Source organism: Pseudopodoces humilis, chromosome 4, assembly GCF_049639895.1.
Source record: "Pseudopodoces humilis isolate 2021_Gansu_Grassland_sample_001 chromosome 4, ASM4963989v1, whole genome shotgun sequence".
Classification (NCBI taxonomy): domain Eukaryota; kingdom Metazoa; phylum Chordata; class Aves; order Passeriformes; family Paridae; genus Pseudopodoces; species Pseudopodoces humilis.
Genome location: NC_142203.1, coordinates 31,711,542 through 31,736,156, shown reverse-complemented (window position 1 = coordinate 31,736,156; position 24,615 = coordinate 31,711,542). Strand labels below are relative to the sequence as shown.

General features: G+C 41.4%; 1 protein-coding gene across 1 annotated transcript in view; it reads right to left on the bottom strand.

The window, feature by feature from the left end:
- LOC102107326 (neuronal acetylcholine receptor subunit alpha-7-like) overlaps positions 1-24,615 on the bottom strand; it is a 56,913-nt gene that overhangs the window by 2,486 nt on the left and 29,812 nt on the right. Inside the window, exons 4-9 of the mRNA XM_005532411.2 lie at positions 23,093-23,202; positions 20,686-20,765; positions 19,696-19,863; positions 17,810-18,004; positions 16,427-16,513; positions 3,705-3,814 (exon numbers count right to left, since the gene is read on the bottom strand). Coding sequence (XP_005532468.1) covers positions 3,705-3,814; positions 16,427-16,513; positions 17,810-18,004; positions 19,696-19,863; positions 20,686-20,765; positions 23,093-23,202 — 750 coding nt within the window. The remainder of the gene's footprint in view (positions 1-3,704; positions 3,815-16,426; positions 16,514-17,809; positions 18,005-19,695; positions 19,864-20,685; positions 20,766-23,092; positions 23,203-24,615) is intronic.

Genomic DNA, 24,615 nt, shown 5'->3' with positions numbered 1-24,615 from the left:
CCTGAACTAGCCAGAGAGATATTTGAAAAGAATATAGTGTGGGGAGTTGGTTGGGGGCTGTCAATTGCTGCTCAAAAACAGGCTGTGCATCAGTCAGCAGGTGGTGAGCAACTATATTGTGCATCATTTTTCTTTTGTATTTTATTACTTTCTCTCTCTCATCCTTGCTGTTATTATTATTTTATGATTAATTAATAATGATAATATTGATAATATTAATATTATTAATATAATTATATTGTATACTGTTTCAATTATTAAACTGTCCTCTCAAACCACGAAGTGTTGGAGGTTTTTTCTGATTCTCATTCTCACAAGGGAAGGGAGCTGGGATGTGAGCAAATGGCTGTCTGGTACTTAGGTGCCAGTTGGGTTTAAATTACGACAGTCCTTAAAGATTGTTTTCCATTACTCATATTATTTTGCTTTAAATATTTAATTATTTCCTCCATAGTCACCACAAACAAATAGTAACCTATAGTGTTTCAGCCTAAAGAATGGACTCTGCCTTTAATTGAACTTACTTAATTATAATGTGCTCAGACTGCTCAAGGACACAAATGGGACAACATGGAACAAAACAAAGATCTTAATTGCTAGCAATGTGTCAACAGTGTAGGTTGCAGAGGGGAGACAGAATTAATTCTCTAGGACTATGAAATTCCAAAACTAAGTCAGACAAACTTTCTTACTAGAAGATGTTAATATGTCTGCCTTAACTCTGAAAGGAGATGTGAAAAAAACACTTTTACATAGGAATGCTGATTTTTCTTTCAAGACAGAGCTTTTATTCCTTAGGGAAATTACATTTATAACTACAGTCAAACCCATTTCCCATAGAAAAATAAATACCCAGAAGACAGTAAGACAGCTTTTAATTAGCTTGGACTTCAAATGCCCTATTTCCTTGAAAACACAGACACTCAGGTATCAACCTGTTCTTGTCATACCAATTAATTCAAGACACAGCTGCAGCATACAGGTTTTTGGAAAACAGCTGAGTGTGATAATATGAATATATACTCTCACCTGCATTGTCTTGTATGGATTTCTATGAAGAAAGTATATAGGTACAGCTGTCTTTAGAGGTCAACAACCCTTCTGTGAGCCTCTCCTAGCTATAATGCAGCTGTGCTGCTAGCTTCCTTCACAATCTTCTGCCTGGCCTAATCCAGAGCAGACAGTCTCCAATTAAGGCTCTCTTGATAAGGGACATCTGCACCTGAGTACAACTATGCATGTCCAGATTTGAAGCATATCATAAGAGAAGCCTGAAACATAACAAACCTGCTTTAGGCACAACAAAGAGCCAGAGTTCTCTTGCCTTTTCCCACAAAACCCCTTCTTTCCTCAGTGCTTGGTCTCTCCATATCTCTTTCCCATACAACAGTCTTGGCTGTCAGTAGAGAAAGTCTGTTGAGCTGTAGTCCACAACTGAAGTTATCCATTCCCAAACAGCTCCTTAGCTGGACCTTCTTTAGTGTTCTTTTCCATCTTAGCTCAGCAGACATTATCAAAAGTGTCAATCAGCCAGTGACTCTCATTTCTCAACTGAGTTGCCAACAAATGCCCTGACTGAACACCTTGGATTTAAATTCCTCTCTTGGAAAAAGTTTGTAAGTCAAAGATTAATAGAAAGGAAGGCACAATTCTAAGCAGTGGAATAAGGGAAGAGAACACCTACAGAGAGGTTAAACACTAACAGGCACTTTCCTCCCTCTTCTGTTGCAAAGTGCAAGCAAAGACCCCTTGAGAGATGGCAGGGTAAAATAAACTGCTCAACTGTAAATGGTTTATAAAGCAGGTGTGTTTAGGAAATGTATTCATTCAAATCTTCTGGGTCTGCAGAAGCTCCCATACATGCCCAATTGCCCAATGCCTCCTCCTGCAAGTCACTCCAGCAGATAAATCCTTTTAAGCAGGAGGTGATAACAATCCTGTAACAATATCTAATTAATCAGGGTCAGAGTTCACAATAAAATGATGCCTGGCTCTGACAGGAAGAGGACATTGTGGGAAGTTAACGGTAAGGGCAGGAACTTGTACTGGAAATGCAGAAAACTGTAATAAAAAGCTTTTCTTCTTTCTTAAGTTATTTCTTCACTTCAGGTTTATTTTTTTATACTGAGCGAAAGTCATTCAAGGTGTCTGTGTAAGAAACACCTGACATAGGTGGAGAAGCAAAATTGGAAAAAAAACCAACAAAACAACAACAACAAAAAGAATAGAGAAAGACATGAATTCTAACAACTGAGTCTTGGCCATGTCTTGTAGAGTAAAAGTGCCTGCTTTTGTGGGGTCAGCCTTTTCCCTACACACTTGCCATTCACTCTTTTGCTCTTGAGATCCCTCAGCCCTGTCAGCTTGTCTGGTGTACAGGTTTTACAGTCTATCATCTGCACTTCCCAGTAATGTTTTCCATAGCTTTTGCTTTCTGATGGCATGTTTTGTAATGTACGCCAGTTCAGCTGTCAGACCACTTGAACAAGGCTCCTCGTGAATGAGAATTTACTGCACATTGTGTTTTCAGCCAAGAAAACAAGAGACTGGTAGAGAGCAAGAGCTGACTTGCAGGGCCTATGAGCAGGTCTAACATGAGCCATTGTGTCTGGGCTCCTCAAAAAGCAATCAAATGGGCTCTGTTACACTGCTGCAGACTCTGTCCATGCAGACATCTGAAGCACGTTTCCCAGATTTGTGCCCTCAGGTTTTGCCTATAGGCAGGTTCATCCAGAATTCACATTCTCTGCTGCTTTGAAAGTAAGAGGTTTTTAAATCATACAGCACTTTTGGAAACAATTGTAAGTATGCTTAATTGTTATTTGACTTTAAAAAATAAATTGCATTGAAGTGGCAGTTTATTTTAAGACAGGAATTAGAAAGCAGCTCTGCACTTGGGCTGACATTGGTAACCATGTGATACTCAATTATCCAGCATGTCAGGATAATTGTGTAGCGCGACAAATGTGGTGAACAAGACATCAGAGTATGTTGTACAACCAGACTCCTACAAACAAGGTGGTTGATAGCTAGGTAGGTAGATTGTGACTACCAGTATCTTCTTCAGCTTTTGTTCTTTTTCATTCTGTAAACACAAACACACCTTGCATAATCTAAAATCTATTAGGAAAAGGAGAGAGGGGTAAAAAAACATTATTTTCTTTTAACTTGAAAATCTAAAGGAAATATTCCATTTGAAAGCCAGCTGCCATTGGTGCCAAACCTCACTGGGCTGACAAAGTCTGTTGCTGTAGAGAAAAGCGGGCCCACATGCAAATGTGGGCATAGATCAGATGGCAGCAGACAAACTGCCCAGTAGAGACGAGTGTTTGTTTAGCACATTCTGTCAGTACTGGTGTCTGCTGGATAAGAAATTAAAGGTTTGCACTTGCAAAGTGGGTGCTGAATGAGATAACTTTGTCATGACTCAACCACTCCATCATAAGTTTGAAAAGAAAGGCCAAATGCGAGGAATTATTTTTAATGGAGAATAAGAGAAACTGTTTGTACTGGGAAAGCACATTTAATACGCTTGTTCTTTCCCTACAATTGCAAACGTAAGTGTAAACTATGCTGTTTGTAACCATCTCTTCAGATTAATGGAGAACAACTTCTGTCTCTCACCTATAACAAATTTACTGTAGCTTTTAGACAATTTTCTTTCAGTGGTAACCTCCTAAATGTTTATCATCAAAGCTCCTTACCCATTTGGGCATCTTTCCTGCTTGGGGGTCATGATGATGAAACTGCAGAACCAGCACTGTTACCACCACAGACAGACCAACGATGACCATGATGCTAGCAAAATACTGAGCTGCAAGCAAAAGGAGGACTTGGTTAAGGGGGGGGAAATACAAAAAGCATATAATATTCCTTGGACATGCCTCAAGATCTACATTTGAGAAGCACTGCACCACATCTGAACACCCTCTTTTCTGGTCTGCTGCACTGGAGCATTAGAGGTATGTATCTGCTCAGCCCCCTCCTCTCCTTGTGAGGGAAGGCCTAGAACACACAAAAGGTGAAAACTATTTGGTTTTTGACCTAGAAGAGGAGTGTAGGGCCTCATGGTAAGAACACCTTTGTGCCTGCTGCCCAGACAGTGAGAAGCTGAGTTGATAACACCCACTGAACATCAGCATTCCCAATCCCAGGCCTTCCATGGAACCAGCAGAGATGCTGGAGATACTGTTGTCATGATGCCTCTGGATCCCTTCAAAAGCTGTCATCAGTTCCCCACCTTTTCCCCACTATTGCTCCCAGGTTGGTTAGGCATATTTCCCACTAATCTTCTTAGCCCTCGGGACCACTTCTTCTAGTTTCTATGAAAGTACACTACAGCCTCCTTGAATGCTAAATTTAAATCTGCTGTGCAGGAAAGAAACCAAGATCTTGAAAGCCAGAACTGAGGCATGAAGCCATATCTCCTAAGTGGCAGCACAGCCTCCTCATGCCAGGAGAGAGGTTGATGCACTGGAGCGTAAAGCAGAATTACCCACAGGGGTAATGACATTTGAAGGTTTCAGTGGCAAAATACCAGAGAGCATTACTGTTGGCTGACATAATGGTGTAATGTGGGAAAGCACATCATATTGCAGCCTCTTGCAACCACCAGCCCTCCCTCCTGCAGCTTGAAGGAAAAGTAGAAAATTCAATCAAAGCTCCAAAGCAAGTTTTGTTCTGCCTGTTTCTTTATACCATATCCCACTCCTTCAGGAGGAAAAAGCTTATCTACAATAATGAAGTTCTAAGGCCTACCTGAAAATAAGACTGCAATTGCTTCAAGAGGTATGGCTTTTCACGACAAAATGAATTATGTATCTAGATAAGAACACTCCCAAGGGTGACATGAATTAAAAGGTCTCCATTGCACTTATTCATAGAGAGGAGAGTCAGCAAGCAGGCAGAAGGAGAGCAAACCAGGCTTCAGGGAAACTGTTACACGCCCCATGTAACAGAGAAACACAGCAGTGTTGACATTGTTGGTTTAATTACTGCCATCAGTCACTAAATAACTTCCTTAAACTCTACGCATTTTGACGCCACCACACTTCAAAGGCCTGAAATGGTCCATTTACAATGGCTTTTAGCTAAGATTATTCTCATATCCTTGAAAAATTAGTCACCTGGTTAAACTTGGAAACAACTTGATAATATCTGACTCAAGATCCTAGCCAATGATTAGCAGAGGAATTGACCCAGGGTTTTTTATGCTGTAAACCCCGGAACAGATGTCAGGAAGCAGCTGTGTAGACCTGCTAGTAAATAGAGAATAGTTCTCTCCAGAACACACTGGGAGCCAGAGGGAAGCCAGGGACCCATAAAGAAAGATATTTTATAGTTTTGCCTGGTGGTAGGCAAGGAAGAGGCTGGAGATGGGTCATCTACATTTTGAGGGGAGGAATGGGGTGCTCCAGTTTAAGGTACATGGAAGTCTTCAGTTGGAAAGTAAGTATGGAGGACATCACGCATGGTACTTGAGCCCTGTGTGTTAATATGAGGCAGTCAAATGTGTACAAGATATCTGTGAAATCTGGCAGGCAGATCTATGCCTACAAGGTAGGTGCGGGTGCTGTATTCACAGAGAAAGTCACAAAGTCCTGGAAATACCCAGGACTCGCTGGATTTTGCCAGTCCTGAAGAGACAAGAGTGAAAGTGGAGGAAAAAGATATCAATGACTGGCACAGCTGCTGGTCTTTCACATCTCTAGCTGGAGATATGATGGAGACTATTGCCTCCTTTTATGTGACAGGAGAAGGTAGAACTGGTAGCCATTGATCAAAAAGGAATTGATAGATCATGCTAGATCACATGCCCAAACCCATGCCCATGCATCTGCTCGATTGAGAACCTGACTGTCCTTACAATCTAGAACAAGACAGGGATGGCCAAGACCATGGGTCCAGACTCAGTAAACATTCCCCTGTGAGGGAAGGGCTTAGAACTCAGTGGGTATGTCCACAAGGCAAAACATTCCTGGCTCTGAAATTATATCCTTAGCATTTTCTGATCTTTTCTTCCAGGGTTTAATTCTACATCTCCTCTTTCCTGGCAGCAGAAAAACATAGTCTTAGTGCAGCAGGAGTAAGACAGATGAGGAAAACTCCTGTGCTGTCCTCCATGCACTTCCTTAAAAGCATGGCCTAGTCTTCCAGTCTGCTCTTTTCTGTTCCTGACAATCCTTTGCCCTCACACCAGCAAGGTCAAACCCATCACTTGGTGACAGCTACAAGGGCTGCTTTCCCTGTTCATCTGTGAGGAGCCAGTGTTTTTTTTTGTTTTGTTTATGTCTCAACATATTATGTTTTTTGTTATGTCTCAACAATGGTTGTCAGAGGCACGTAGGGAGGGGTTGCCACATGTGCCATATCTACCAGTCAGCCAGGAGAAGATGGAGGAAAGCCTTGTCTCTGAGGAGACTTTGCCAGGCCACCAAGTCCTGTCTCACGTGGGACAAGCCAGTAGGGGACCACTGAAGAACTGCACCCCAGAGACATTCTCCAGTCAGATGGCAAAAGGTGTCCAGCACGGGATGCAGTAGGACATCGGACTGGGCCAGTGGTCTCCTGTCAGCAAGAAGGCTTGGACAGGAGCCAGGGGCATAAAAAGTAACTGCACCCCCAAGCTCTGGGGTCTGTTCTGGCCCTTGTCTTTTGACTCTTTTGGGGGCTTTTCGAACTTGGTTTTGGGCTCCTGCCTTTTTGGCTCTCCTGCCCTTGCTGGCTCCTGCTCACCCTCGTGTCTGTCCTGCCTCCCTGTGTCCCTGACCAGTGCCCTCCTGCTTGATCTCTGCACCCCTGCCTGAATCTCTTGCATCCAACCCTGCCTGCCTCCAAGCCTGACCACCAGTGTGATGCTCACTACAGCCCTGTCCAGGCTCCTGGAGCTCCTGCCTGAGCCCCCCTCACCTCGTGTCTGCCCCCCGTGGCCACAGCAGCCGTGCCTGGGCAGGCAGCAAGTGCAGCACCGCCCTGGGACATGGACTGCACTCCCTGACCCCCAGTGGTAATGCCCTCTTTTCCCTGTCTCCCCTCTCTCTCTCCCTCTCTCCCATTTTTCTTCCTCTTGCTCTGTATTCTCTAGCCCTCTTTAGTGGGGTGACCCCTTTTAATTTTTGTCTTTATTTTACCAATAAATGGTTCTCAGGTACAATGTTTTCCTCATTTGGCTTAATTTCCTTCCCAACCATCCATTATTAAAAGTAGTTCCCCACAATAGAATGCAACATCCTCTAGCATCCTCTCTGATTATGACTGTGACTTGGACCTGTCCAGCAACCCTATGAGCAGAGAAGCCTTGCTGCTGAAAGGATCAAACTACAGTGCTCATGGATAATACCTCCTTGGAGACACAGGCTTTAATCTTCACTCAATCTACCCTAGCCCCACCCTGCCCTGAATTAGCAAGCTCTATTTCTGGGTCTCCACTGATGTTGCTGAGCACAAAAATAGCATGCTCTCTGGTGAGGTGGGGCATGGGGGAGACAAGTAATGAGCTTTGGTCTCCCAAGCAACAACCTTGACCTAGCCACCAGACCTTTTCTGGCAGTATTTTAGGAACCATCCTAAATCCTATTTATTCATTTAGTGCTTTGAAGATGTTGCTCCCACAAAGTCCTACGCCCATGTGTCTGCTGACAGAGGTAAAGGCAAATCTGATTTTACAAAGAAGTTCAGCCCCTTTTACTTAAACTGCAGGAGGAAAACTCCTACTAAACATCTCTCTATGTCCTACTTGTAACTCCTAGTTACTAGATCAGCTTGGAATCTTTAACAATTCCCTTCACTGTTCGAAGTGTCAGGAGCAGCAATCCCAAATCGGGGTGAATGTGAAAGACCAGGAATCTGATTGCTGATAATTCAACCGCTCTGAGGCAGAGCTCAGATGTGACTGGCACATTCTGGAGAGGAAGTAGCTCATTTGCACTCTGCTCTGGGTACCTGCCCCAGGCCAGAAAAATGCACCAGTGTTTGGAGCATGTGTTTGGAGCCTCTCAATATCACTTACTTACACAGCAACATTCTTCTGGGATACTGAGGTCTGTATCAGTCACTTCTAAGTGCTCCTCATACATTTTAAAACCTGTATGATGTTTTCTTCAGCAGAGGTGAGCAAACAAAACTGCTGGTTTGGATGCCTGATTGATCTTCAAGAAGTATGAAATATTTGCTCTTGTACAATTGATTTTCTTCCTTTTCTTTGCCAGAGGCATTATGTAACATACTATCTGGACAGCAGTTTTAACATCTAGGAATTGTCATCTGTCCCAGGACAATCAGAAGATGATCAGGTGCTGTTGTCATAACAAATATGGATCTAATAAAACCATAGATAGTCAGAAGGTCTTCTAAAAAGTCAGTGAGAACAGCTATTTGTTCTTTGCAAGCATACTCTGATGTCACCTATATCAAAAGGATAGCAATGATTTGCAATTCATAATTTGAAGAGCATTCAGCACCATTTTTGAATGTTTTGTGTCATCTGATGTTAGAGAAGCACCTTAGGACTATTTCAGAGATGTTTTGGAAGACATACTGCTGAAGTGGAACTGGATTAACTTCAAGGGCTGATTAAGGAGAGGGTAAACAAAACAGATAGGTAAGATAGATGTTTTACCTTGATTTTGTCACTGAACAGTGATATATCATATATCATATTATATCATATAATATATATCATATCATGCTAGCAGTTATCATATGACCCAGATTTGTTAACACAGTTAATCACAAGAAAAACAGAGCATCTGCACTGTGACCAGATACAGTCTTGTTGCAGTGAAATACTAGGGGAAGGAGGAAAGTGTTGTGCTCAGGTATTCACATTGATCAAGTTGGATGCTGAATGCTTCCCACTGGTGTTCCTGTTTCTATTCTATCTTTTCAGAAAATATCAGGTTTTGCATGTGGAGTGAATAACTGGGTTAGAGCCACTCTAAGTCCAGTAATTTCAGTCATTCAGGGCTAAATGTTTTGTGCTTTTTGTGAGCTCAGAATGAGATATTCACTGCTCCTCCTTCTGGAAATGGTCCAGGTGAAAGAAGTAAATACTTTGGAGGTTGGTGAAAACCTCAGATACTGGCAGAGGGGCTTCCAACCACCCTTCTTTTCTCCTATGGTAGGGACCAGGCCTGGTGCTGGGCAGATGCTGTGACAGTCTACAAGGGGCAATGGCTTTTCCTTTTTACTTTTACTGTTGTACAGAGACAGCAAATAAATACAGAAGCAGACAAAGGATTATGGTACTTGTGTTTTGAAACTCTTCTTCCATATGCTTTTGAAGAATAGAAGTGGGAGTTTGAAAAGTAAAACCCTTCTATTATTTCATTTGATAGTATTTTTCTGTAAAGATAAAGCATCCAAGACTCTTGGCTTTGGGAAAAGCATCACTGATCACGGGGAATGAAACTGTAAGGGCTGCCATGAAGGAGAATTTCTGTTTCATGAAAGAGATTGAACAGGGTCCTGACTCTGACAAGGTACCAGGCAGGACCATGAAAGGATAGGGGATAAAAGCCCTCCAAAAGCTCAAAAAGGGACAGAGTAAAGAGATGGCATCAGCTGAGAACATACTCGAAGATAACAAAAAACATAATAGGGATTAATCTAATTTTCTCTCTAGTCAGAACAACAAATGCCTTATGTTCATAACATAAAACAATCTGTAACTCCCGAAGGTGACAAAGCACTACATTGCTTCCCTGTCCTGGTAATTTCCAGTCTCATTTGCTGTATGAATAAATGCAAGAAATCACCCCAAGCATCTGCTGCAAAAGTACTAACTACAGTGCAAAGTGTTCATGCTTACTGAAAAGGCGTAGGTGTGGAAAGGAACAGCAAGGAGGGGACACAGCTGGAAAACATCATCATAATGAAGCCCTAAGCAGCAAGTTGTTGCTTTTAAAAAAGCAGAGGAGGTTGGCAAAATAAGATGCAGTTTTGCTAATTGGAGATAATTTTATTTTTATTGATTTTTATTGATACATCCAGCCAAAATGTCAAGCATGATGTTAATCATAGGAAGTGCCAGTTCCTCATATTATGAAGCTCATGTTCCTCTTTCAAACACTGTCTACATACCAGCTTCCTGGTGATCCCCACTTTCTGCTAAAAACTCATTTTTAAGCAAAAAAATCCCTCTTGATCCAAAATCAGTGGAGTTATTTTGGAGACAGCTAGTGGAAAATAAAGATTTTCAGCACTTTGGAATTATTTTGGCACGGAAAACAATCAAAAATTATTAACCACTTCTCCTGTGCAAGGGGAAGCCTCAAATTGCATGGTATAAAAAGTGTTTACAGAAGAAACAAATCATCTGAATGGCCTGAGACATCTGAACATCTCATTTCAAGATTTGGCTTTTGGGCAGAAGCATGCTTTATCTGCTTTGACAAAGTACCTTGGAAGTGGTACTTCCTCAGAGCACGGGCCAGGATGAACAGAGAGCTGCTAAGTCAGAGCCTATTGCAGCGTTGGTCTAATGCTGAAGGAGTCCAGCCATGGGTGCTGCTGGCTGTTTTTCTGTGTGTCTCTACTTTCTGTGCTACCTGGGCCTGAACTCAAAGCCTGCATAACTTCAGGTCAATACAAGTGCAAAGAGCTGTGTGAGGTTTTCAGAGCAGGCATTTTAGGGTCTGCCTCTGCACAGTGTCACCCTATCCTTACAATGGTGGGACTGCAGCACAGGAAAACAGAGGTGGGTGAAGTAAGTTCTGCACAGCCTTAACATTGGCTGTGGATTGATCCATCTTTCTGAAAAACTGGCTGATTTTGGTAGGAACTAAATATTAAATTTGGAGATTATTTTTTTTTATGTCTGTGAGTCCAAACTAGCAAGTTTTCCTGAGGCATTATTGAAGACTTTCCTACAGCTGTGAATGATAGATTTGATTCTGGTCACTGCTTTATTTGGTACCGCTGGAAGTGGGACCACATGACCACCAACTCTGTAATCTTAAGGAGGCTCCAGCTAAAGGTAAGTGTTTTAGTTAGGAATCTGCATTGACTTTCAGGACTTTGTTCCTTAGTGACCTTGTAATGCATGATTTCCTTAATTATAAGGTTGCTTTTGGATAGAAAACACAGTTTAATGAAAGAGATCAAGGATATGAAGACTTTAAAGGAATTCAGGCATATGTCTATTGCCAAGAAAGGAACTCATCCTTTCCTGAGAAATGGCCATGTAACCATTACCAAAACCAAATCCTTGTCCACTATTATTTACCTAAAATAATAGAATCATTTAGGTTTGAAATAACCTCTAATATAATCGGGTTCAATTTTCACCTAACATGGATCCCAATGTCTTCATAAAAAAAAAAATAGTCCTTACAGTGTAGAGCTAAATACTTCAAATTTAATTTTCAGATTAATTGCCTAGTCCTTTAATTTCAAAAGGCAGAGCCTGAACTTTTTCAAAGGTTCTAATTAAAACAACAGTATTTGTTAATAACAGTATTTGTTTAATTTTGATTTAATTGCTGAACCAGGAAATGGTTACGTCTTCCTATGTAATGCACTGGATGCGTGCAATAATAGGGACTGGAAGGTGCATGAAATCCACATTAAATTAATGTCATTTATAATTCAAAACAAATCTGCATAATCACATAGGTTTTTAGAAAGAGAAAAAAACAAGTTGTCTTTTACCTGAGCTGTATCATGCAGGGTTTATGATTTTACCCAGTGATTAGCACAGTCAGACCAGTAATTCAGTTGTGTAACACATCTGGAGTTCTCTGCATTTCTGTACATACTTTCCTCAAATAACAAACTCCAGTTTTCTACTTACAAAGACTCTTAGTAAAAGTAAATTTAAAGAGAAAAATTAAAAGTAAGTAAAATTATGACTGCAGCAAGATGTACTTCCCACAAAGCATGATTAAGCTACAGTAGGAAGGGTAAGTTTAGGACACAGTTGCTACTGCATAGCCATGGTCTGAAAGTCTCTTAGGAGCTACACTCTAGAGGTTTTAAATACCAGTAGGGACTTTAAGTACTTTGCAGAGAAAGAATCCTTGTCCATAAAGTTGACTTGTGCTGGATTCTAGCCAAACTGTTGAGTTTCTAGATGTCATGTGACTTCAACTCTTTTGATTTAAATGATTGAGTTTATTTCTGTGCTATGGGTGATTAATGTTTTAAACAGAAACAGAGGCATTGTTCCCTGGTTCAGCCTTTTCCTTTCACTGGCATCTCTGTGGAAGGGCAGGATTCCACTTTTGAAATATTGTGGTGCCTTTCTTTGCATAGATGTATGCGGTTGAAAACTGGGTTTTTAAAATAAATATTTTCCGCAAAAGGGAGGTAGAGAAGGATGGGAGCTGATATGCTGCTAGACAAGGAGCAGCTAGCTACTAATGTGAATGCAAACCCCAAGAAAGCTGAGGGAGAGCACAGGGCCAGCCTGTCCATCTGGAACATTTCTTGGCACAGAAAGTGGATTGCTCACTGTGGAAAGGAAAGCTCTACCCATAACCCTGTGGCAGGAGCAGCAGGGTCCTGGTGCTCAAAGTTGCTGAGCAGCCTGCTGCTGATTCCTAGGCCAAGTCTTGTCACTTGCTCTTTACAGAAAAATAAATTGACTCGTTTTTATCATTTATTAACATGATGGTTGGTAGGCTACTGAGAAATGGGAATCTCTTGTCTGGGGAAGTTGGATGTGTGGGGTAAGAGAGTCTCTGTTTTGGGCAGCTTTATAAACAGAGAGAATGCAGAGCACATAACAAGGAAGGGGTGACCCACTTTGCAAGGGTACAAAAAAGGAACTGTCTTGTCCCACTTTCATCCTTCTGATTATTTAATCTGAGAGGTGCTTTGTTATAATTTGATGTTCCCCTTAACTAAGAGAAACTAAGGTATGATTTCCACATTACTCTGTAAATTTGTTCCAGATTGCAAAAGCTAATGGTTTTCTTGGTGTCATATGAGACCAGTTCTCCCTTACTACCTCAATAAGGACACTCCAACAGCAGCTGTGATATTTTCCCGTATTATTAGAGTTCAATAGTTAAAGCCAAGGTCAGAAGGAGAAGAAAGTACAGCATGTTAGACATGAGTAGCTTTGAAATAGCAAAGGCTATGAGGGTGCAGATCCAGAGAGGTGTGGATGCATGTTTGTTTCTAAAAAATCAGGCCCTAAGAATATAATGCAGATTTTTAAAGCATGTAGATGCAGATTTTAAAGTCACATTTTCAAAGTATCTCTGCACCTACATGGATGAGGACCAATAACAGTGGCTCTTCAGCAGATCAGCAAGGGATCTTTCTACTTCAAGATCAAATGATCTGCATCCTGCACAAACCACATACTTTAGAAAATTTGTTTATTCCTGTAACCTGCTGCAAACCATGCTGATTCTTCAGAACCTGAATGAGCTTTCCAAATGTACTCCTTCTCCTCATATTAATTCCGAGGATTTTAACTGAACCAGAGATCACACTGAAAAACTGTGATCATGGCCTGGCATATTCAGTTCAGCAGCTAAAATATCCCATTTGAGATCCCCTGTAAGACCATTGAGGAAAAGATGCTATGTTCCTTTATTAGAGTAAGGATAAGGTTTTTCAGAACCCAAGATCATGTAAAAGCACACAGCCCAGCTTTGAGCACTTGCTGAACAAGGGCTGTTTGGGTGCAGAAAGCAAATGGATAAGCAGTCTCCCTGCAAATTTGGAGTGGAGCAAGGAGTCAAGGACAGGGTTTTAAACTAGAAATACCGTGGAATGGAGATTACAACCTAAATGTAAATGCAGAAGTAGCAGACAAGGGTGAAAAAAAGTGCTATTGGGTAGTCAGAGCAGGAAAGACCTCAAGAATGGTGAAACAAGGTGGAGGAGCTCACCTCCACAGTGAGCAAATGTATTAAATCTGGGGAATATGCAGGACCAATTGAAACTGCACATAGTCACGGAAAAATAATGTTCCTAGAAAATTGAGATGTTGGGGGACATTTCTCACTACCAGAAGCTCTTCAGGAGCAGTTATGTGAAGGATCCACTTGGATGTGAGAGGCCTCTGTCTGGATGGGCAAGTGGTGCTGGACAGTCTGTTGATCAGCTTCAGTGAAGAGGCCAACAGGTGTAATTCTGTGGTAGGAGTGCATGACAGACCATCCAAAGATAGTGGAGACTTCTTAAAACAATTCAGGGAAACCTTTGTATTACAAACCCTCATTGTCACCAGGAGTTTGATCTACCCTGATGACTGCTGAAAAGGCAGTACATATATAACGTATAATTAGGGGTGGTGCACAGTGTGCTTCACTAACAATGAAGAACTGTTTGGGAACATGATAATCAGTGACAACCTAGGCTGGCATTATTGTGAAGTTGTGACGCTCAGGACCATAAACAGAGTGAGGACTAAGAACAACAGAGCATAGACCTTGGACTTCAGGTTAACAGACTTTTCATTTTTGGGGGGAACTAGTAGCTGGAATCCCACCAGGGATAATCTGAAAGATAAAGCAGCACAGGAAAACTGCAAGGGCTTCAAAATGCAAGAAATAGGTAAGCATACTAGTAGATGAGTGTGGCTAAACTGTGAACTCATTTTAGGGCTTCAGTGAAGAAGAGAGAGGGCTGTGGGAAGCAGAGACGGGCTACAAAATGAAAATTTGGAAGCATTGTCTGGTCCTTATTGTTGGTATCAGAAATGTTAAAACTCAGTAATTGAGACTGGTGAGGGAATCAAGGGCAACTTGATTTGGAATTGGATTTGGAAGAGTTTCTATCACTACACAAACACTACACAAACAGCTGAACAAGGCAAACATGGACTTGCTGCTGAAAAGAGGGGATGATTTAGTGACAGTGAACAGTGATAAGGTCAAGGCAGTATGTACTTTGCCTCAGTTTGCACCATCAAGGTCTCTGACATCTCTGTGTTTAAAGATGGTTCAAGGATGATGAACATGACCAGAAATAGGTAAGGAAGGACTCACGGATTGATTGTGAGATCTGAACTGCCCAAATCCATGGGATCATCAAGAGTCCTAAAGGTATCATTGCAAGACCAAGGAGATGGACAGATGATGCATCCACCTCTAAAAAGTTTAAAAGGATAATCCACAGAACAACAGCTTTGTCATTCTGACTCTGTACCTGGATAAATCAGGCAGGAAGTCCTCAGGGAACACTTCTAGACAGCTGAAGAAGAGGGCTGGGACTGGGAACAGCCATCCAACATTTAATAAGAATAAATCATGTCTGACCAACATGATTGTCTTCAATAACAAAATATTTCCAGAGAATGAGAGAGTAGTGGATATCACTAAAACTTTAGGAATTCTCTGATAAGCAGAAATAGTGTTATTGCAGCATCAAAGTCTGTAAAAATACATAATTATTCATAGCTTTTCTTGGTACAAATCCTACCTTTTATAATAGAAGACTGTATTAGTAGAAACTGTTCAGGTTAAAGCTAATGGACTGGCCATAGGCAAATGTACCCCCTTAAATTCTAAATGGGATTTGTTATGTATTATACAGAGCAAAGTTATGTCAACAGTGATTCAAGATGTCTTGTGTCTCCTCCTTACACAAGTTTCTCTTAGAATTGCGTCTGCCTCCAGTGTTCTAGGTATATGTTCAGAAAGAGGTTTTATTGCTTTTTGGAAGCTCCTGTATGACTTGAAGCCAAAAGTCCAGCTGATTTTCGTGAAGATGTGTATGTTTTTCGGAGGTTTTTAGGAACTCTTGCCTGTGGGTGCCACTGTCCTTACTGTTGCATGCTTATCCTCCTTCCCCAGAGTCAGGCTTAAAGCCTTGAAGAGAAATAATGAAGCTGTCTGAGTAAATGCTTTGAGTACAAATGGTGTCTAGAACATGTACGTTAGTCATGATTTGTACTCACAGGTCTTTCAGGTAGTGTTCATTCTTTTTTATTTTTTAAAATAGGACAACACTTTCTTTTCTCTACCCTAGAATAAGGCCCTTAGAGACCAAGGTAAAGGGGTGGTTCTGTAAAAACAGAGACTGTAACAATGTCTCTCTGGCTCACAATCCCAAGATGACGATCTGTTCCATAGTTTTCAGTACATATGAAAAATGCTCCAGTGACATACTTGAATTTTGACTGTTGTTTCCTGAATTGCTCTTCAGATAGAGAGAAAAGGGAATGTGGGAAGGATTTGTGTAATAGCAGGGAGGCAGGGTGATGCAGAAGAAGAAGGATTAATTTTCTGCAGTGTTGATTCTGTGTCCTCTCAATCCTTGCAGTTACCTGCTTATCTAGTATTTCCAGTGCCTTTTTATGGGTCATGTAGGTCCTTTTCATACATGCACATGGTGAAGTCCAGGCTGACATTCCTGACATTGCTGAATGCAAAACTGGAGTACCAAGAGTAGTCAGTCTTCAAATTTGCTTTGAACAGCTCTTGAGAGGCATCATACATGGTGCACAAAGCAGTGAAAATCGACTTACCTATTAGTGGGACAGAGTCAGAGGTTGCAGGCATGATCTCAGCCACAAGCAGCATGAATACAGTCAAGGAAAGAAGGACAGTGATACCTGGAGGGAGTGAACATATTTGGGAAGAATGAGGAAAATGAACTCTGCAGCTGCTCCTCTGATGTCTTTGCTGTTAAATATAGCTTTGTCCTGATATATGGCTAGGCCAAACCCATGATTTCATGTATATCAGTGAAGATTAGAGCTTCCACAAAGTGCAAGCGTTTTTAGATGCAACTCTATATGCTCTCTTTTCACTTTTCTCTAATACACACAAACCCTTGCTTCTCTCAAAGTAATGGAAAAATCTTTTTTGCTGAGTGAAACGAAGCTTGCAAAACTGGTTAACTATAGCGCTTTTCCAAAACATTGCACAAAGCTCAAATGGTTGTTAAGGGAGAGACTTACACAGACAGCAGCCTAGGTTTTGCTATCACATATTATATAACACCCCTCAAAAACATGTAGTCTGTTATAAAAGAAGCTCTTTGCTCTATCTGGAAAGGCTATTGCTAAACCTATCCATCCTGGTACTGAGAAATCAAAAGGTCAATGCATGAACATTAGCTCCTATTTTTGTGTCAACATAGTACTTCAGCTCAAAAAATTATTTTCCTTATGTGCATCCTATATTTCATAGACAGTAATTGTACCCCTGATAGCCTGTGTTTTACTTCTTGTAAGGCAGGCTGCTCAGATACCTTTTATTTTTTAACCAAAAAAAACCCACTGAAGACACTTCATCAACTTAGAAGTCTCTTTCCTGAGACAGAATCATGGACAATTAACTTGTAAGATCTCATCTGGGCCAGTCTGATGTATTTACAGCTGTCCCCTATCTTCTCTTGGAAGAACCCTTCCCATTTTTATCAACACACACAATAGCAAATCTCATTTAGCTCTTCCATGGCTGTATTCATAGGGGACTCATGGCAAGATGTTTTGGGAGCTGAACTTTGAAGGTGAAAATCTGGTGCCCAGCTGCTGCTGTCCACAGCCCTTCACTCTTTGTTTCCTAGTATGTTCCATAATGTATGTTCAGTATGTTCTGAAAAAGACAGTCACAATGAGTTGTGAAATGCATTGAGATGTACTAAAGAGCATGACAGACTACTATCACTACTGCTTGTGCCAGCAACAAGTTCAGCTTTCCCCCAGTCCAAGAGTTGTTATACGTGTAGCACAGGATGTGTGAATGCCATACAGAAAGCTGTTATTCTTGTTCCTGCAACCAGAAAAGTACTTCTATTGCTCTTCTAGTGAAACTTTTATTCATCAAGCACTATAGCACCATGCAGTATTTATTTTCCTATTTTATAGGATGCTTACGAAATAAATGAATATTTCAGCACTTACCTAAAGAAATCTTCTCCCCAGAATCAGCCGGCAAAAGGAATACAAGCAGTGCTAAGCCAGATATGAGAACACAGGGAATGAGTAAGTTCAAGCCATAATAGAGGGTGCGTCGACGCATGGTGATGGTGTACGTCACATCTGGGTATGGTTCTTTGCAGCATTCATAATACATCTCATTCCTCTTCCCTGGGACACCTACAGAGAGGGTGATCAGAGCAGTGGGGAGAGGTGCAGGACTCCCAGTTACCTCCCTGGACTGGACCAAGATGTGATGGTTTATGAGCCAATGTGTGTTACCTCTGCTGTTCTTAATCCACCTTCTGTGCTTTCTAGGGTTTACTTTCATGCCTTCTGAGTCACTTGAACCTACCTTAGCTCATCTAAAGCTCATCATACTAAAGCTCATCTGGGCCAGAACAAAACCTCAGCAAGAAAGATGTGCATTCTGCACATTCCTACATTCTGTGAATGGTCACATAGTATTGATGTGATATTCACTAGCACATGCAGCAGATTATCTGCGTGACAAGTATCACTGCTTCTTACTTTTCTGTGATCCTCTATTTGCTCTTTTTTTATCAGGAAAAACAGACAGGGTATGGCTTACTTTTCAAAAAGGATGCCAAGTAAAGCTCAAAGTCTGTCATATCTGAAGGTTAAGAGACATAACTGTCCAATAGGGATGTACTGCAGGGCTGCCCATGGTGATCCTGCTGCAGCAAATTGCCTGACATGCTGTGTGATGGGGACTGCAAGAGCACTGGAAATGTCAGGAGAGCTGGAAGAACTCAGTACCTTGTATACTCCATGCCAAAATTGCTCACTTCTCTTTTGTTTCTCTGGACATGACAGATGATGTGACAAAGTGTGCATTTTGGCAGAGGCTTAGCAAAGTTTTCTTAAAAGACACAGCCATGGCTTGCCTGAGGTGCTACTTAATGTTTTTGCTGTATGAGCTAAATAAGTCCCTGTTTTGTACTCCCGTGGTCAGGGTGGAAGGCAGATAAACCACAAAATCTTAATCAAATATGCAAAATTATTGCGCAAAAATACCCACTGTAAAGGAGCACTGGACAGGGAGAATTGCTCTGAAATAGCTAGACTTTAGGAGAACTTCACTATGGAGTCTTTTGCCTTCTCATTAAACTGAATATAATTTCTCAGATGCCCTGAATGGTAAAAATATTGCATGCAGTTGGTCAGGGCACTTATTTCCTCGTCTGTGTATCCAGACTGGAAGATAAAATGTCTTTTTTATAACCTCTCATTGCAGTTGTCTAAGTTCCATCGATTTCCGTAACATTGCTTGTGACTTACAGCTACATAAATGAGTTCAAAATAACTCACTAGAAGCTCACTCTGATTAACTAGTTCTGGTCATAAGTTCTTTTGAAAACACAGGTATCTTCCAAAGCATAGAAGAGAGGCATACTGATCTGTGGATTCTGTAAACTGGTAGTCACTTTGATGCTTTTCTGGCTGAGAAAGATCCATTTATGTAAAAGTTTTGCTGAGATACTTTTCACACCAATCAGTTTTGCTGATGAATCAGAGTAAATGTGAGAGTAGTGTTCCATGCACCTACATGAGACACATCCAAGTTTAGTACTGACAAACTGCTCAGATGTGTCAGGACTAGTAGCTTTCATTTATGTACTCAGTGTCAAGCAATTGCTTCAGAGCACAGTGTTTTCAGACACAGTTCAATGAACGTTGCTGAAAGGCTGTCTCTGATATGTGATTTTTTTCCCCTCTTTTTTTTGCTTCTTCTTAGATCTATATTTTTAATACCTGTATTCTATGTCCAATTGATTGATTATTTCTATATTTCTGAGGTTAGCCTTTGAAAATTAGACTATTGAAAATTCAAAGTTTGGCCAACTTACCCACTAAATCCCATTCTCCATTTGAGATGTAGTTGGAAATATCAGCCTCGAGCATCTGCAGGTCAATCAACCAGCCACTGTGAGTCCAGGAGCCAAACTTCAAATCACACTTCTGCACATCAAAGGGAAACCAGCGGACATCAATGTAACATGTGCTTTTCAAAATGCCTGTAGATAGAGCATAGTCATAGTCATGATCAAGCATGTGCAGGGTGCATTCCATCTTACCCTTATCTGTCTCTGATTGTGAGCAAGTTTCCTCTTCAAAAATTCTGTGTGATACAACACAATCAAACAAGTACTGCAGGTGGAAGATGCTGCCACGAGTGGAATAACCTTCCTTCCTCCACAGTGAAGATCTTTCTCACTGCATCCTTGAGGTAGGGACATCCTTGCTGGGATGTTGTGGCCACCCAGGAGCAGCCCAGCCTGTCTCCCAGTGCCTGCTGGCCCTAGCAGATTACAGGCAGTGTTGCTTGCTCTGACAGGCAAGAGTACACCAGGGAATCAAGACAAGTGAAAAAAGACTGGGGCCCAACTGGCTGAGACTAATACCAGTTTGTCTTTTCACCTCTATTTTTAGCTTTAGCCTAGCAGGAAGGTTTTCAATGCTGAGTGAGTGCTGCTCATGGGGTCTCATCTGCTCACACACCTCTCCTCACAACAGAGACCTAGCTGGACTGCACATGAAACATGATGACATGGTGCACACCACCTTACTTTGGATGACACTTCAGGTGGGCCTCTGGATGTTCTGAGCAAACTGGTCAGCAGAGCATTTTACTGATTTATAAAGTGTAAATAGCACTGATAATGGACTTAAATTTTCTTAGTGGATCTGTTTATCCATTATTATCCATCTGTTTATCCCATTATTAGATGGGCTGCAAAATTTCCACAGATGGCTTTTAAACACCTTGGTTTCATTCATTAAGAAAACCTACTTGAAATGATTTGATTTAAAGTAAACAAATACCCTTTTTGCCCTACCTGGAGGAATATATTGGCAGGATCCAGAGTAGTTCACCAGCACATTTGTGTGAAATGTTGCATCAAATCTTTCATCTGCACTGTAATACAATATAAACAAAACAGAAAACAAAACAAAGAAAAAGCAAGCTGATGTGTGAGTAAAGATATAGCTGTCAACATAAAAATAAATTTTTGGCTGAATTAAGTTCCTACATCTGAGTGAAGTGTATACCCTTGACTAATATCTCAGTTCCTTGTAGTTACAGTCAGCCTGCACCTGGGCAGGCTTCTTGCATGAGGCAATGTCCTTAAAGAAGTGAGAGGCAGAGTGTTGCATGTCTTAGAATAAAGGCAGAAGGAAAAGAAGCAAAAGTGTCACATTAGCTGTATCCAAAAACTGGGCAGTCAGGACAATGGGGCTTTTCTAGGGCACCTGTCAAAATGAGGCAGCTCACCACATAAATAGAGTTAGCTGTTACCTTACCTAGATATCTTGTAACAGCAGTGGTGGCCTGACATAACAATTGTGCAGTCTCCTGAGATGCAGAAAGGACAAGAGTTTGCTTCTAGCATTGGAAGAAACCACTGGAGAGAATTTCTTTAATGGGCTTGTAGGAGGAGATTCATTGAAACTCCAAGAGCAAAAGGGACAAAGAAAAGAGAATTTCTTTATTCCAACAAGTTTGAGAAAATTAAAGGAGTAATGAGCCAGACAAGGACATGATTCTTAAAGGAGCAGGTCTGCAGACATGTTCCAGAGGGTCTCTTGGGAAGAGAATAACCACAGAGGGCTCCCCTGGCATGTAGATCCTTGCCTGTAGTGGCTCTGTGAAGGTCTGTGTTGCATGACTACACCATCCTACATACCCTCTCTTTCAACCAGATTTTAAAAATTCAGAATATCCATTACTCTTCTGATCTGGTCTTTATCCATGTCTTGAGTCCTCAGTCCTCAGTATTGCCCCCAGCACAAAACAAAAGGGATGATACTGAAAAGCCTAAGTCCAGAATGAGTGATAATTATCAAAGACATAAAAGACAACAAAAAGGGGTTTTATAAATACCAGGGGACAAGGAAAAGACAAAGGATCAGACTGATCCATCACTTGCTGTGGAAGGGAAAAAAAACAACAGCGTGCAGAGAGCTGTAGTATTCTGCACCCTGTGCACCTCCTCTTTGCAACTCATTCTCACACAGTGGCAGGAGTCCATGGCAGAGCAGGGGACAAACAGGTTAAGGAAATGTAGATAAGACAGATTCTACTCAGCAGAGCTGATGAAATTTACTCTTGAGAACTAAAAGGACTGGCCGAAATACCCTCTGAAGCATTAACAATTATCTGTGAGAGCTTGTAGAGAAGAGGGAAGGGCATGGTGAATTAGGGGTGATCAAAGAGAACTCTGACTCCATTTAAAGGTGAAATTATAGACCCATCAGCCTATCTTCAAAGAAAACGGGGTGAAACCTCTGGCACAGATTTGTGAAGGGCCAACTGCATTAAATCAATCTATTTTTCTTACTAAGAGGAGGCTGGTGATCTAACTGAATTTCAGCATGTTCTTACAAACTACAGTAATATGGACCAAGCTGTATGCCTCCTTTTTAGACGTTGAAAAGGAATAGACAGTATGCAGCAAAGCTGAAGTAAAGAACACTTAAACAATCTAGGTCTCTCCAGGCCTCCTCTGGATATCTTGTGGTTAGGGTTTGGAAGATAGATCATGGGGAACTTTGGAAGCTAACAAAATGGAATTTAATCTGGGTAATTAGAAAGTATTACCTTGAAAATTATCAAAGACATAACAGGGAAAATCTAGTAAGATAGCAGAGCTGAACAACAATATCTGGGGTTTTAAATAGATAAAAAAAAAAGTCCAGAATTAAGGTATTACTAGAGAAAACCCCAAATCCCCTCCTCCTGGGAAGCATTAAGGAAACAGCTGTCTAGAGTGTTTCCACTTCATTCAACACTGCAGAAATACTGTCTAGAGAGCTAGATTAATCTCTGGAGAAGGAAAACAGATTAGAGAATTTCCAGAGTAGAAGAAAAATAATGAAGAGGTTTAAAAAATATGTGATAATGAAAGTGAGATGAAAATCTGTTTACTTCGATCAGAAACGCTATGACAGATATAGGACAATAGTTCTCCTGCAGATACGGAAATTTTGAAGAGACTATAGATAGTTTTCTCTCTGTTCACTGAGAAAAAGTTAAAGAAGTCATCTGCAGAACTGCAGCAAGGAAGAGTTAGACTGGCTATTAGAAAAATCTGTTAGCTGATACTTGCTTGTTTTTGTTAGTCTTTCAGGGTGAGAGTCAAATCCATAAAGTACATAGTATCAGTGCCCTTAGTATCAGTGAAGCATGGCTGATTTTCAGCACTTAGTTCTAGTCTCCTACTGGCCATTTCACATCTTGCTTACCTGTTATACAGAAGAATGTCTGGTACCCAAATCTGGTCGGCAGGAAATCGCAAGTTCTGCACTCCTGGGTATTCATACTGATCCCAAGATAAGTAAGCATCAACCCAGGACTGTTGGCAAACACATACATCAGATTATATGAGCTTGTAAAAGTCTTCTAAGTTCTCTGGAATATTATGGGAACAGAATAGATTTTGCCAATAGTGATAGCAGCAGTATGAGAATAGTTTAATGCTTGGCTTTAATTATTAAGAAAGGCTGGCATATATAGAGGAAATAACAGTGTGACTACTGAAGACAGTGTCTAGCTCTTCATCTTGTGGCCTGAAGTCAGGCATCCCAAACCTTTCCTGGTGGGCTGGCAGAACCACTTCCATGAGGTCTGCTGTTTCTGAAGTGAAGTGGGTTTTGAGATGGTTAGTGGTAGGTGGACCATGGTCTGAAAGTCCCCGTTGGGTGGAAATAATTTAATATATTACAAAGGCTGGGTGACTCTTTTACTAACCACCTTGCTATGAGAGGTAGGCAAGTGAACTTTATATGCCAAGGGGTTGTTTCTGATCCCATCTCCTCCACCTCAACACAGTGAATTCGAGAAAGGTGCAGGAACAGCTTTTGGGAAGAACCTTCTGACTTACAATGAAGCTCAGTGGGAGGCTTGCAAGGGAACCCCATATCAATGCTCTACCTGTGGAACATCTCCGCAAGGGACAGGACACCCACAGGCTCTAACCTAACAATCCTATAGTCATACAGGTTTGTCTGGGCTAGTTTTTGCAATATGAAAACGCTCATTTCTGCTGCAAATCCCAGCAGGTAGTGAGGAAGAAACAGCCTGCATAGTTGAACATATTAATGTGAGATAGTGTTTGGCTGTGAAAATCAAAACAGAATTAGTTTAATCATTCAAGGCTCCCACTGTTTTTTCCTTCAAGGACTGCTTCTTTCCTGTAAGGAGATCTGTTTATACAGCATAAGAAAACACTATATCCCTCACCATAGGCAGCCAGGCAGACCTGATGGGAAACTCCCTCCTGCAAAGGAGGTCCCTTCCCATAGTGAACGTCAGTTTTGCTTATTCTGTATGAGCGGTGTAGGTGAATCCTCAGCTGGAGCAGACTGCGGAAGAGGGAGGAGTCATTTTTATGGAAGAGGTTTATAAAGCACAAGGGAAGGCAATGTTCCAGAGAGGTGCCTTGGTGCTGCCAGCAACAATGCAGCATGGGGCCCTCTGTGGTCCCCAAACTACCCCATACCCCCTATGAGTAGTCTGCATGTGATCCAGTGACCATTTCTATGTTCAGGGACAGGTGTCCTGGTTCCCAGTTTCAGGCAGAGGTGGGATTTTTCCAGAAGGAGCAAGTGCAAGTTGCTTGCGTATCACTGTGTGTCTGGCTCGTAAGTCCCCATTGTTGGTTATGGAGAGGGCCTTGAGCCCCTTGAAGAATCTCTTCTTAGCTATGATGGGACCCTAACTCTGGGGTCTTTGTTTCTAGATACCTACATACAGTGGCAAAACAATG